This window comes from Silene latifolia, chromosome 11 (genome assembly GCF_048544455.1).
Source record: "Silene latifolia isolate original U9 population chromosome 11, ASM4854445v1, whole genome shotgun sequence".
NCBI classification, from domain to species: Eukaryota; Viridiplantae; Streptophyta; class Magnoliopsida; order Caryophyllales; family Caryophyllaceae; genus Silene; species Silene latifolia.
Window position 1 is genome coordinate 182,458,254 of NC_133536.1, and position 14,841 is coordinate 182,473,094.

The 14,841-nt window shown below is 38.8% G+C and overlaps 1 protein-coding gene, 1 long non-coding RNA gene and 1 other non-coding gene across 3 annotated transcripts; all 3 read left to right on the plus strand.

Annotated features, from left to right (window-relative positions):
• Positions 1–4,112: 4,112 nt before the first annotated feature.
• LOC141614452 (nudix hydrolase 2-like) lies at positions 4,113–5,361 on the plus strand. Its single transcript, XM_074433196.1, has 6 exons — positions 4,113–4,166; positions 4,279–4,373; positions 4,594–4,696; positions 4,993–5,049; positions 5,143–5,193; positions 5,277–5,361. The coding sequence occupies exons 1-6, from the start codon at positions 4,113–4,115 to the stop codon at positions 5,313–5,315; spliced, it is 399 nt and encodes a 132-aa protein (XP_074289297.1). The 3' UTR covers positions 5,316–5,361.
• A 6,098-nt stretch (positions 5,362–11,459) lies between these two features.
• On the plus strand, positions 11,460–11,566 carry LOC141616040 (small nucleolar RNA R71). The gene has a single exon (XR_012530418.1). It is a non-coding gene; the product is annotated as a small nucleolar RNA R71 (small nucleolar RNA).
• Positions 11,567–13,797: 2,231 nt separating this feature from the next.
• On the plus strand, positions 13,798–14,502 carry LOC141615224 (uncharacterized). The gene is made up of 2 exons (XR_012529727.1): positions 13,798–14,138; positions 14,259–14,502. It is a non-coding gene; the product is annotated as an uncharacterized LOC141615224 (long non-coding RNA).
• The last annotated feature ends 339 nt before the right edge of the window (positions 14,503–14,841 follow it).

The window sequence follows — 14,841 nt, forward strand, 5'->3', positions numbered from 1 at the left end:
GAGATGACTAGTCGATCACATAGGCAGACTGTTAGGAACACTTTGTCGGGGCAGTGACCGCTTATAGAGTTCTGGCAAATTTATATAGCCTGGTCGTGGCGAGAGCTACTATAGTATTCTAATGAGTCGATTCTTTTGACTAAAGACTGTTCGCCTAAGATGGCACAGTTTCAGATTAACTTTGAATTGTGTTACTACGACCTTCGTAAATGGGGTCAAATGGGCATATTTTGGGTTATGATGGCTGTGGCTAGTCGAAGGGAATGAGTGCGATAGGAATTGTCCACCCCCTTGTCAGGGTTAAAACAATATCTCAGGGCCACTCGAGGAGTAATGAACTGGAAATGCGTGGCCACGCTCGGAAGGTATCCATGGTGGATAAATTCCGGTCAATCAGTTATTCTCCAGATCGAGGAAACCACTCTCGATATGATCACTTGCAAGTACGACCCGAAAGACACCTTGCATTGAGTGGGAGATAGTAATAGGACAAGAGAATTGGCAACGCACACTTGTCGAGAACAAGTGGGAGATTGTTGGGAAATGTGTCCTCAACAATAGTGCGATCACATGATTTAAATATCATTATTAAAACTCATACCAAGAATACGAAAGGGATGATACATTACATATATAGTCAACTGGTCCACACATATCGGTAATGATTGACTGGCTAGAGTTTGACATTACTGTCGTGCGACGGTGGTGATCAGTTGATCCCTTGAGGTCACACCTAAAGGACGATTCCCTTAATTGAAAAGGTTAATTAATTGTATGCCGCTACAGATTAATTAATTCCTTAAATTTGAACAAATTATTATAAGAGAGAGAGAGAGAAATGACATCTTATTATAATGTGATTAAATGAGATTTCATTTAGTAATTTAAGAAGTTATATTACTAAAATTAATCGGTGTTTGCGAAACACGCGAGATGAGAATGATAAGTCAGTTATAATTACAGGATGTTGTTAATTATACTAACTAGTAATTAAATGACCATTTTATGAGAAAGTAATTTTAAATTACTAGTCAATTTGTTAAATATGATTTATTTAATTTGTAAATGATATTTAATTTGTTAAATATGCATTTTAAATTAAAACATGACATAAGACATGTCACATGTCACATGACATACAATTGTACAACAACAACAACAACAACAACATCAGAGCCTTAATCCCAAAATGATTTGGGGTCGGCTGACATGAATCATCCTTTCGAACCGTCCATGGGTGAACGCACGCCTCAAAATGCGAATAAAAAAGGGAAGATAAAAAACAAAAGGGAGAACGAAAATGTAATGGAAAGTCAAGGTGAACTTAGGGGTTTTAAAATCGAATTCCGTCTTTCTTTTATAAAAACTTAAAATTTAAATCGAGAGAAAAGATTAAAACGATTTTTAAAAATCGCGTGTATGACATATAATTGTACAATTGATAAAAATAAAATGGACTCCATATTACACTACATAAACACCGGTTGATGGGCAATGTATATAGTTTTGTCTTTTTCCATTTGTCTTATTCTTTTGTCTAAAATGCATGATAGTGACAAGACCATGCACAAAGGCTTACACATTTGTCTTGTGAAGACAAAAAAAGGAAAAAGAAAAATTGTCCACTACTCCATTGTGCCAACCGGTTTTGAGAACAATATAGAGAGATTTTTCTCAATTTTATTCACTCTCTTACATTTTTATGAAAATCCTACCTTCTCTCTCTTGTTCATCATAAAATCAAGTTTGATGAATCTTATTTGTATGAATCAATAACTAATAATACTAGTAGTAGTATATGAGTATTAGTAATCAATTTTAAGGTAAACCACATTATAAATATCTAGTACATATTAGTTTGTGGGATTAAGGGATAGTCTTGGGTGCTACTAATTGGAGGGCTTCTATTTTGAAGTCATGAATGTTCATCCAATATTGGAAAGCTCAAGAACTAACAAGAAGGAGATCTTGTTGGTGCCCATATGATGACCGAAATTTATATGGTGAGAAAACGATTTCTTCTCTAATTTTATTATTGTTTGCATGCATAAGATCTAAGTTAATTTTATGACTAAATTAATTTGTAACATATAAGAATATGTTGTATAATGAGATAAAGATTTCAAACATCGGTAAGGGTCTCGAAACGATTAGAGATGTTGGGAGTCGCCACCAAGCACTACTACAAAACTCGTCATGGACATCAGTCGATGGACATCGGATTATCTGGAAAACCGATGTACATAACATGCACATCGGTTGTTTGCAAAAACCTGATTTGCATATAATTATATGTACATCGGTTGCGTTAAAAAACACATGTCCATTATTTCTGATTTTAAAGGACATGTGATATTTAATAAAACCCATGTCTATATAAAAGTCATGGACATGGAACATTGCATTTAACCGATGTGCATCTAAAGTGAATATTATAGGCGGCAAAAATATTTGCCTCACCGCCATCACTTATAATTTCGACTACATACATTCTTCCCCAAATCCGCTCTCCCTCACTCTCACTCCCAAACCCTAACCCCCAATACCCCATACTCACTCTCCCTCCCTCCGGCTACCAACCCCCGTCCTCAACCCCGTCACCGTCGTCATCTCCCTACGCCAGCCACACTTCCTCCCCAATGACGTCCTTGCCCAAATACTTGGCTCCTTGCTTTTGCAAAATCAATATCACTAATTCTTATTCAATTACAGCCACCTAGAATCAGGTAATTTTTTTATCCTTGGGATTTTGTTTGTTGTCTAAATAGTTTTATTAATAGTTCACAACTTAATAATTAGTTTATTGATAATTTTAGGTTCATCTGTTTTCAAAGAAAAATCTTAATGTAATTTTTGCTTCTTTTGGATTTAGGGTTGATACGAAATTGGGGCTTTTGTATGAAGTTAGTGTTTTTGTCTAGTATCTAAAAAGTATTGCGTAGTTTTGTTGATATGATTATAGATTAAGCAGATAGAGGCGCATAACTCCATCTTTGTCATCAGCCAACCATCGTCTTCACCAGCTTTAATTGGGTACGTTTCCTCTTGTTTTTATGTTGTTCATTTTCGGATTTTATGTTGTTAGCTACTTGAAAATATGTCATTAACTAGTTGCAGAGTTTGTTTAGGATTAATTTCTCTTTTATTGGTTAGCCTTTGTATTGAACAGGTTCACAAATTTTTAACTATAAGTCCTTTCCTTTATTTTGTCTTACTCTCTAACTTAACTATATTGAGGAGCTTAGTATGTTACTTAAAGCATGTAACATGGAACTTATGCCCATGTTTTAGATATGGTAAGGTAATTTCCATGTTGTGATGGGCGACGCAGATTATGTCTAATATACACCAAAGTTTTACCGAGTCATCGAAGGCCCTCAAGCCAGTCTATTAGGGCACTAGTTTTCACACTTTAATGGATTTGTGGTGAATGAGAACCCAGATGTAGCTTTATATGTGAATAAGAATGTTAATGTCAATTTTTCAAGTGTGGGTTATGTGTCTCTAGTGAAATTGAGGCCACCGAGATAGCAAAGAAAATGTTTCCTTATAGAACTTGTAGCGAAAACTAGTACATATGTTGCTTGAATACTAGGTTTGCCTTTAAGACTACTACCATGTTTGACCTTTTTTCCACCTAATTGACTGATTTGGTTTGTTACCATGCAAATCCTTTTTAATGGACTTCATAGAAAGCCCTTCATGCTGTATATTCGAGGTAATTGGCTTTTCATTGTCTTTATGTCCCGGTTTGTCCATATGATGACGCTAAATTTGATCAACTCCATTATGCTACACTTCTTATCCACTAACCACCACTACTAATGGTCCTCTCCCCGTTCCTTGATCTTTGTGCCAAATCAAAGGTAAATAAATGATGAGGACGGAGGGAGCATCATGTTATGGATGTGCATAAAACTACAACAAAAAAAGGGATGAGCCTAATTCCACCATGTGCTTCACTTACGTTCCTAAATTAATTAGGGAGTACTTAATTATAATCAAGAATTAGCCCTACCATCAAACTAAAATCAATCTTGTTGTGAGCAACATAACGATATCAGAGAAAACTTCTATAGAATGCAAGACCCAAGCTTAAAAGGTAAAGTAACATGTTAGAAATTGATTTTAGTTTGAAGTTATCCCGCATTGTAAAGAAGTTTCAGGTGAGTTGTCTATTTAATTTTGTGTTATTTCTTTGATTCAATTGATTTTGAGCCATCTTCTTTCGATTGTTGATTCTGGGTGAGTTGACTAATTCCATCGACATTTTCAAAGGCTCTTGACTTTGCTGGGGTTTATGCAAACTGTTTCTTGTCCGGTATTCTTCCTCCAGCCATGGCTTACATTTTCAAATCGAGGGGGAAACTAAGGTACCTCGACATTTTATACTTGACACTATCATTAAGCATGTAAACCTTAACTTTCTGAGTAGATATAAAATAATTATTTTGTTGTTTTTCGAGTTATTCCTGGTATCTTAAGGCTGTAGTTTTAATGGAAAACTGAGCTAGATTCCCTGAATGTGCAGGTCTTCTCTGCCTTCTCTGCCTGGTGGAGATATGGTGCTATTTCTTCTATTTAGCGTTGCAGTAATGTTTACTGGATTCCTAAAACTATCTGTACTATCCCTGCAAACGCCTCACATCGTGTTGGAATTGGTGCTATTGTCTTAACGGAGAAACGAGAGGTACTTGTTTTTATACCTGTTTTTCATCACTGCCCCTTTCCCTGGTTCTGTTTTATTTACTTTCGCTATACAAGGATTTATGATATAGCAGCATCAAACATGGTATTTAATTTCGAATTGAGATTTGATCTTGGATTCGATCATTCATGCCAAACACTATTAGATTGTCTTATCTCTAAACCGAGTTTGAAGAAACAAGCGTTTGAATTTTACGCTCACTTTGGACTTGAGCGTCGTATATGTGGCCTAAATGTATATCCTTTCTTTTTCCAGCTGCTTGTAGTACAAGAAAATAGTGGCAGGTTACGAGGTTACGAGGAACTGGTATCTGGAAGGTCCCTACTGGTGTTGTTAACGAGGTAAAGTGCTAAAGGTATTTATGCCACTAAATTCGATGTCGTATAAGACTATAAGGCATGCTGTTAATCTCTGTTGGATTGATGAACAGTCAGGGAGAGGATATATGTGTGGCAGCAGTAAGAGAAGTTAAAGAAGAGACGGGAGTAAGTGCTATCTTAATTAAATTCATCCCCTTTAAACCAAAGACAAGACACTAGATTTTTCTAATACATATGTAACTCTTCAGATTGATGCAGAATTTATCGAGGTAGTAGCATTCAGGTAATGTTTATACCTTTTTCAAGAACTTTTACATATAGCATCGTTACTATTGATACCCGTCGTGAGGTGTCAAAAATAATATTTATAATCTCCAACTACAACTATAGCTAGTGGCAGTCGGGTCGAACCACAGAGCGGCAAACGTAATTTCTAGTTGTTTAAATTCGGTCTAAAGTAACAAAAGGTGGGAGTTTGATTGGGTTTGGTCTATAGCTAAATAAAAGAAAAGTAGACTAATGAAATATATAAAATCAAATATAAAAGAGGTACTAGGATGGTCGGTTCATTATAGTTTCGGCGGCAGCATATTAAACAGGTCTAATTCAAACACATGAGGCGGGAAATAAAGAGGTCCTCTCGGTCCACTCTTAACAGATAGCACCTTTCGATCTCGCTATAAGTCCCTAATATCACTAATACTGACTCTCGTCCTGAAAAGTGACTAAAAATCTAAACTTTACCTATCTTTCGATCTTAGCATAGTTTAGTCATTTTAATTTGGTGATCTAACAACTGTCCCTATCTCTCAATCTAATGGGTCAGTGTTATCCTAAGCATTCAACTAGTCGTGTGCACTCGATTCGTCGAATTAAGAATTTAAACAATTAAAACGAAAATAAAAACCTCGCGTGGTCAGTCGATCGACCAGGTATGGCGGTCGATCGACCAACACGCGAATCAGGTCGTGTTCTTTATATTGCCGCCTACACTACAACTCCCCTACATCCCAGCACAATTGATTTAGCTACTCATACTAACGTTGATAACAACAATGAAATTAACGAAATAGACAGAAGGTTTCATGCTTAAAACGAATGAACAAACAATTAACAATAAAGATATAATACGGTTTCGGGAGACTAACTAACAATTCCTATACTATCAATGCAATAAAGATGAACTGAAAATAGAGCAAGTGAATACCGAAATTGCAGAAGGATCGTAACGGAATGATTGAAATCACAACGAAAATCCAATACGAAATAGTTTCCCAAACCCTAATTATTTCTAAGAACCGTATGTAAAACTTAATGTAAAAACCCGATGTCAAAACTGATGTTTCTAGGTTACGTTATATAGAAAGTATACGTAACTTTTATTTCTAAAACCTAAACATCATGGGCTTGCGCTTCCTCGGTCTTTTAATTCTCGTCTGGGATAGCAGATTGGTCGATCGAGTGATGGTAGTGGTCGATCGACTGATCCTCAGTGTACAATAGCTTCTGGAACCCGCATATTGGTCGATCGACTGAGGGTAGTGGTCGATCGACTGCTCGAGCTGCTATTAGCTTCTAAAATCTCGTGGATTTATCTTTTGGGCCTTGAAATGCGCACCAAGCTCGTTCCTTAAGCGAATACTTCACGTCAAATGCAATGCAAGATACTCGGGGATGGATTTAGCTCGATTTCCGCTGGATCCTTCACATTTCTGCAATAATGTACAAAAATACGGAAGTAGACGGAAATAGGGAGAAATGTAGCATAAACTACATGAATGAGCTCTGAAATGTGTGTAAAATGGGATGTAAAACATCATATAAAAGACACGCATCAAACTTCCCCAAACCGAACCCTTACTTGTCCCCAAGCAAGAACTAGACTCGATCTAATTACCTAATGGAACGAGTTCAATCCCAGAGCGAAATGCAACATGTAAAGCCTAAACCAATTTAATGCACAACCAACAATCAATTAGCAAATGAATCATGCAAACGAGTTATGGAGCCGTTAAAACTACTGAACCGTCAACTGTAGAGACTCATCAAATTGGACTCTCACGGGTCGCTCATATCACTCAAACAAGCACAGGTGAATAACGTAAAGATAGAAAGAATTGGTTTTGTAAAGACTCTCACCTAACTACGACCTATAAGAACATGCCTGCAGTCTAATATGAAAGCAATCTCTACAACCGTACATACGCATTCCACCAACAAGAGACCATGACACATGCCGAGGTATATATGTGGATATGTGAGGTATGGGTAAGAAGAGGCAAAACATTTATGGAAAAGTGGAGGTACAGGTGATCAAGCTAGTACCGAAACGGAACCATATGGCAACATCCAACTCCTTGCTCAAAAACAAATGGAACGGTGCTATAGCAAGCACAAATCGCACAATCTCCAGGTATAAAAGTAATCAACTAACTCCCCACAAAATATGAATAATACATGGGAGAAAAAATCGCCAAAAGATAAGGATTTTGAATTATGCGAATTGATTCTTTCTCTTTTTCTCGAACCTCAGTCGATCGACCAAAAGGGGCAGTCGATCGACCGCATGAAAAGTACAGAACTCTTTTTTTTTCTTTTCGAATCATTTTTTCATCTTTTTCTTTTCTTTTCTTTCCTTCCTTCATTTCATTTTCCCAACTAAATCTCAATAAGAGCATTTACTACCAAAAACTAAGTAACAATCCCAAAAACTAAACTACTAGCTTGACCAAGGCAGGTTAAGTGTAGGATGTAGTAAATAGGACAAAAAGGATATTTTTGGCAGTGTGGAGCTTATGGGTGAAACGAGAAAAGGGAAACCTCTACCACATGTGTCAACTAACCACAGACCGAATGCATACAGGTATTAAGCAGATTAAGTTCATATTTATGCACATTGATATGACATGTCTTATAAGGAGTACTACTCACATTCCTAAATAACTGGTCATAGATGTCACCAGTTATAGGCTCTAAATCTCAGAAATATGATGTAGATTGCCAATTTTCAAAGTCAAGTCTTAAGTCCAGCAAATAATTAACGAAAACTCGTAGATATGCATTTACGATTCTACTAATAACATGTTAATCAAGCAAGGATTAGGCAAAACAGGTGCAAATGCAATATCATCCTTGAAATACTACCGTTCCGACTCGACCTATATGCTAAAATAAACGTGCATTTTATTGAATTTTTTTTGAAATTTTTCAATTTTTTTAGAATTTTTTTGAATATAAGAATGAAATAAACAAATTTTTTTGAATATAACAATGCAAAACAAAATGTAAACGTGAATGCAAGCAAATGATATGCGACGCAAAACCCTTCCCCAAACAAAATCACACAATGTCCCCATTGTGCAAAATCATGTAATGAAGAAAAGAGAAATGGGAATTTGCGGGAAAATAAATAAAAATGACATGAAGTGGAAATCGGGAACTTACAAGACTTTAAACGCAGCAAAGGAAACCTCCCCAAACCAGCGTGAGCTAGGAGGTTTCAAAGAGCAAACATGCTACTAATAAGTACCTGAAAGACAAATAAAACTCACGCATAAAATCGAGAAGACAATTTTGAAGCGGTAAATATGTGCACAAATGAGAAAATTAGAAGAAATAAATAATTGGACGGAAAATAAAGTGGAGTAAAAAACTCCCTTAAGTCCGCATATCGACCAAACACAGCAGGGGAGAGGTCGTGAATAGGTACAACAGCGTCCTTGGTCGATCGACTAAGAACGGCAGTCGATCGACCAATGTGTCAGGAACAGTAGCTCCTGGAAAGTGCAACTCAGTCGATCGACCAATGTAGCCAGTCGATCGACTGAAAATACTGCTGTACTCCTTATTTCTTCGTATTTGCTCAATTACTTGAGCTAATGAGGTCTAAAAACCTACAAGTGCACAATAATACGCGCCCAGAATTGCGCAAAACCCAGAATAAAGTCTCAAATGCATAAAATCCTAAGCAAGCAAAATAAAATTCGAAGTTTCGCGCACACAAAAGCAATAAAAAGTGTCTAACAAAAGCAAATAAAATGTTTAGAAAACATGTGATCAACTAGTAGTTGATCAAGAACGGCCACGGAATAGCCCACTTTGTCGGCTTCTGGCTACTAGAGGTAGCCTCAACGGTGCTTATCTTAGCAGCTGCACCCTTCTTAGCTTCCACGTCTGTATGGCTCAATGGATCAACACTTTCATCGTCTCCCCAATCAATGACCTCTTCTTGCTCATCAAAGTCCAAGTCGGACTTCCGTGCCTTGACCGGTTCGTCATCAACTTCCTCATCAGTGGCATAGCTAAGGCAACCAAGACCTCCTCGTGAAATGATTGGCTTCTTTGCGGCTAGAGTGACTTGCGCTCTTCCTTCCCCAAACCACTCTGCGATATCGAAAATAGACAAATCTTCCTCCAATTTGCTCCCGGTCAGGGGCGGAGGGGTTACAACAGAATAGAGATAGGTAAATCGGGAAGCACAAAGTACGATTTCTTGTCGAAACCGTATTACAAGTCACAGCCACATGGGGTCCTTTTTCTTAGATGGTCAAAAAAAACGATAGAATGCTTGCCCACTTTAAAAGTCAGGGTTCCTAGACCGACATCTATGACTGCACCAGCAGTGTGCAGAAATGACCTACCCAAAATAATGGGAATATGGGCATCCTCAGGTATGTCAAGTACCACGAAGTCGACGGGGAAGAAGAACTTCCCTATTTTGACAGGGATGTCCTCTAAGACTCCTATTGGCTGGACCGCAGATCGATCGGCCATCTCATCTTGTCATCATCGCACACTGCGAACCTAGTCAATTTGAGCTTCCTAGCTAGACTCAAAGGCATGACGCTTATACTAGCTCCTAAGTCACATAATGCCTTCTCAATAGAGAAGGTACCTATATTGCAAGGAACAGAAAAGCTACCCGGGTCCTCTAGCTTATGGGGTGCAGTGTGCGATAAATAAGTGCATGACTCTTTGGTTAGTGCGACAGTATGCACATTTTCAAGTGACTTTTTCTTAGACAGGAGTTGTTTCATGAATTTAGTGTAGGCAGGCACTTAATTGACCAACTCAAGGAAAGGAACTTGTACATTCAAACTACGAATAACCTTTTCAAATTTATTGAAAGATACTTGTTCCTTTGTCGGCACTAGTCGCTCTGGATTTGGGGCTGAGAGAAGTACCTTAGCCCTCTCTTCTAAGTCTCGCATGCCGACATCCGCGGACTTAGGCTGAAAGTCCCCCTCCTTCTCATTATTGAAGCTTGAACCCTCCTCAGACCGTCTCAAACGTGAGCCATTGACCGACATTGGGTCGAACTTCGGAATCGGGATGGACCCATCAGCACTCGGGTCTTTCCCCAACACTTTCGGAGTTGTCAAACCCCGGAACAAATGGTCTCTCAAATTATCGAGCATTGAAGGACGAAATTTCTCAATATCAGCAGGGGTCTCAGTCGATCGACCACCTTGCTCAGTCGATCGACTGAGATGTACAGTTCCAGAAGCTCCTGTAACCCGCATCTCGATCGATCGACGGGTATATCGATCGATCGATCGGCGATACCCGTAGAGGCCTTTTCTTTGAATTATTCGTTCTGACTTTGTTTTGACTCGGTTCCGCCTTATTCTTTTCAGGGGCATCCTCGACCATAGCAGGCCCCTCCAGGGTAGACCCACTCCTCAAAGTAATGGCATTTAGGGTCTCTTTCTGGTCAGTTTGAGTCGGTAAGTGTCCGGGGAGCTCGAGTGGTGCTCTTACTAGCCAATTGAGCAATTTGGCTCTCTAGTAGCTTCATCCCGGCCTCTCTAGCTTGGGACTCCTTCAAGCAAGTTCTTAAACTCAAAGAAAATCGAACCATGGGATTGTTGTTGCTGCTGCGGCACATAAGGGGGTTTTTGGTATTGTTGTTGCTTATGATGAGGGGGCACAAAAGCTTGCTGCTGCTGCTGTTGTGGAGGTTGAGTCGGATTTAGGACATTCTGGCTACTCCACCTCAAGTTGGGGTGGACATTCGGCTCATAGTACGTGTTTGTCTGCCTATAGTGTTGAAAGGCATCACAAGACTCGAAAGGACTGGGACAATTCTCTGAGATATGTCCCTCAGCTCCACATCTTCTACGAGACGAAAGGATCGTCTCAAACAAAGATTTACTTGGTACATCCCACCTTTAGAAGCTCCTCCTAATTCATATTTGTCAAACCTTGCAGTGAGGGCTTCTAGTGCATCAACAGAGGAAGATTCAGCAGCTCTCCTCTGGTTTCCTCTCGAATTCCCATATTCGGCCTTATGAGTGGCCAAATCATCGATAATCTTCCACCCCTTAGTCTCTCCCATGTTCTCAAAGAAATCGGCCATTGGGCTCGATCAATATGGCCCTCTGATCGTCATACAGTCCATCATAGAACTGATTGCAGAAGCTCCATTTTTCAACCCATGGTGCGGTATGGTTCGCACCAGTTTCTTGAAACGGACCCATGCTTCATGGAAGTTCTCATCTGGCCCTTGTTTAAAGCTCGTGATCTGAGCTCTAATGGCATTCGTCTTCGAGACAGAGAAGTACTTTTTGTAGAATGCCAGGGCTAAGGAATTCCAGTCGGTGATCCCATGGGCGGCTCGGTCCAGATCTCTATACCACTCTCTTGCAGCGTCACAAAGAGAGAAAATGAACATGGTCTCCTTGATCTGATCTTGGGTCACACCGGCCGGCGGGGGTATAGAGCAGCAATAATCAATAAAAATCTCCATGTGCTTGGTCGCATCTTCATTTGCGCTCCCCCCCGAATCGGTTTCTCTCAACCAGGTTAATGTAGGAAGGCATTGGCTCGAATTTTCTCGCCTCCCGAGGTAGTTCGAATCCTTTGTAGAGATTCGCAGCTGTAGGCTCTGAGTGACTAGCAATGATTGCTTCTTCAGCCATGACTGGGATTTCTGGAGAAGTAACTGTCTCAGCTGAAGAAGTAGAGGCAGGAGATGTAGGTGGATCTCCTTCGAACAGAGCGTTCTCGTAGTAGCTTGACAGAGTACTCAGCTCTTCCTCTGTCGGTAATACCCTTTGTGATCGTCTCAACTCGCGCAAGGATTTCTCGATCTCTCGGTCAAATGGTACTAGTTCACCACCCTGTGACCTGCGCATAAGAGGAAACTATGAAAAGAATATAAGAAAAGTTTAAGGAACGGATGTCCCTTAAACTAAGAAAGACTAAAAATAAAACAACTAAAAATTAGAACTATTGCCTCCCCGGCAACGGCGCCAAAATTTGACACCCGTCGTGAGGTGTCAAAAATAATATTTATAATCTCCAACTACAACTATAGCTAGCGGCAGTCGGGTCGAACCACAAAGAGGCAGACGTAATTTCTAGTTGTTTAAATTCGGTCTAAAGTAACAAAAGGTGGGGGTTTGATTGGGTTTGGTCTATAGCTAAATAAAAGAAAAGTAGACAAATGAAATATATAAAATCAAATATAAAAGAGGTACTAGGATGGTCGGTTCATTGTAGTTTCGGCGGCAGCATATTAAACAGGTCTAATTCAAACACATGAGGCGGGAAATAAAGAGGTCCTCTCGGTCCACTCTTAACAGATAGCACCTTTCGATCTCGCTATAAGTCCCTAATATCACTAATACTAACTCTCGTCCTGAAAAGTGACTAAAAATCTAAACTTTACCTATCTTTCGATCTTAGCATAGTTTAGTCATTTTAATTTGGGGATCTAACAACTGTCCCTATCTCTCGATCTAATGGTTTAGTGTTATCCTAAGCATTCAACTAGTCGTGTGCACTCGATTTGTCGAATTAATAATTTAAACAATTAAAACGAATATAAAAACCTCGCGTGGTCAGTCGATCGACCAGGTATGGCGGTCGATCGACCAACACGCGAATCAGACCGTGTTCTTTATATTGCCGCCTACACTACAACTCCTCTACATCCCAGCACAATTGATTTAGCTACTCATACTAACGTTGATAACAACAATGAAATTAACGAAATAGACAGAAGGTTTCATGCTTAAAACGAATGAACAAACAATTAACAATAAAGATAATACGGTTTTGGGAGACTAACTAACAATTCCTATACTATCAATGCAATAAAGATGAACTGAAAATAGAGCAAGTGAATACCGAAATTGCAGAAGGATCGTAACGGAATGATTGAAATCACAACGAAAATCCAATACGAAATAGTTTCCCAAACCCTAATTATTTCTAAGAACCGTATGTAAAACTTAATGTAAAAACCCGATGTCAAAACTGATGTTTCTAGGTTACGTTATATAGAAAGTATACGTAACTTTTATTTCTAAAACCTAAACATCATGGGCTTGCGCTTCCTCGGTCTTTTAATTCTCGTCTGGGATAGCAGATTGGTCGATCGAGTGATGGTAGTGGTCGATCGACTGATCCTCAGTGTACAATAGCTTCTGGAACCCGCATATTGGTCGATCGACTGAGGGTAGTGGTCGATCGACTGCTCGAGCTGCTATTAGCTTCTAAAATCTCGTGGATTTATCTTTTGGGCCTTGAAATACGCACCAAGCTCGTTCCTTAAGCGAATACTTCACGTCAAATGCAATGCAAGATACTCGGGGATGGATTTAGCTCGATTTCCGCTGGATCCTTCACATTTCTGCAATAATGTACAAAAAAACGGAAGTAGACGGAAATAGGGAGAAATGTAGCATAAACTACATGAATGAGCTCTGAAATGCGTGTAAAATGGGATGTAAAACATCATATAAAAGACACGCATCAACTATGTTCCAGGCTTTTGAACTTTTACATTCAGTATGCTAGTAGAGATAGATACGAGCTCATTTGAGCTGCACCGTGGATATGCTTGAGATGCGATTGGACAACCAGACTCAATCTCGTCGACCTTTAAAATTGAAGCTCAGGAGGTTGTGTTTTTTCCTAGATAAAGAGAATTGACTGAATTGTAATTTGAAACATATTCGTAGAAGTTCGATCCTAGTTCATTTGGATCATTATTCATTAAAAATTTCGATGAAGGAAGGTAGTATTTTTTTTACTAACTAACTATTTTGCAGTATAGATTAGGACATACGATGCTCCTCGACTTTTCTGCTCCTCACATTCAGGTGAGTGTATTTCTAGTAGTTGTGATACTTAAAATACAGTAATGTATGTGTCTCGTTAGTTATATAGGATCTTCTATGTTGATATTTTGTTTTCTCGTTAACTTTGTTGTGTTGAACCAGATTCTCTTGGTAATATGCCCAATGGGAGATGAGCAGATCTGAGGCTGCCAATTAGTCTTGTATCTTCGGCCTTTTTTTTAAACAATTAGTCAGTTTACATATCGGTTTATATTTTTGTATAGGTTAGTCGTCTAAGTAAATTTGACATATTATGTAGATGAATTTTTTTTGTAATTGGCTTTGGATAACCGATTGATTGTATACAGATATTTTTTGTTGATTATGGAATCATTTTGCATTTTCATCATGTGTACGACTAATATGGGCAACAACGTAATATTTTTTTTTTTATAAAAAATAATAATTATAGACATCGGATTTTTGCAAAAAGCTGATGTCCATTGATCAAATAGACATCGGTTTTCCTAAAAATCCGATGTCCATTGATCAAATAGACATCGGTTTTCCTAAAAATCCGATGTCCATTGATCAAATAGACATCGGTTTTCCTAAAAATCTGATGTGCAAATTTTAATGGACATCGGTTTAAAATCCGATGTCCATTAATCCATAATGGACATGACCAAACTCTACATCGGTTGTGTATCTGATGTCCATATAGCGAAAAGTCCGATGTCCATCA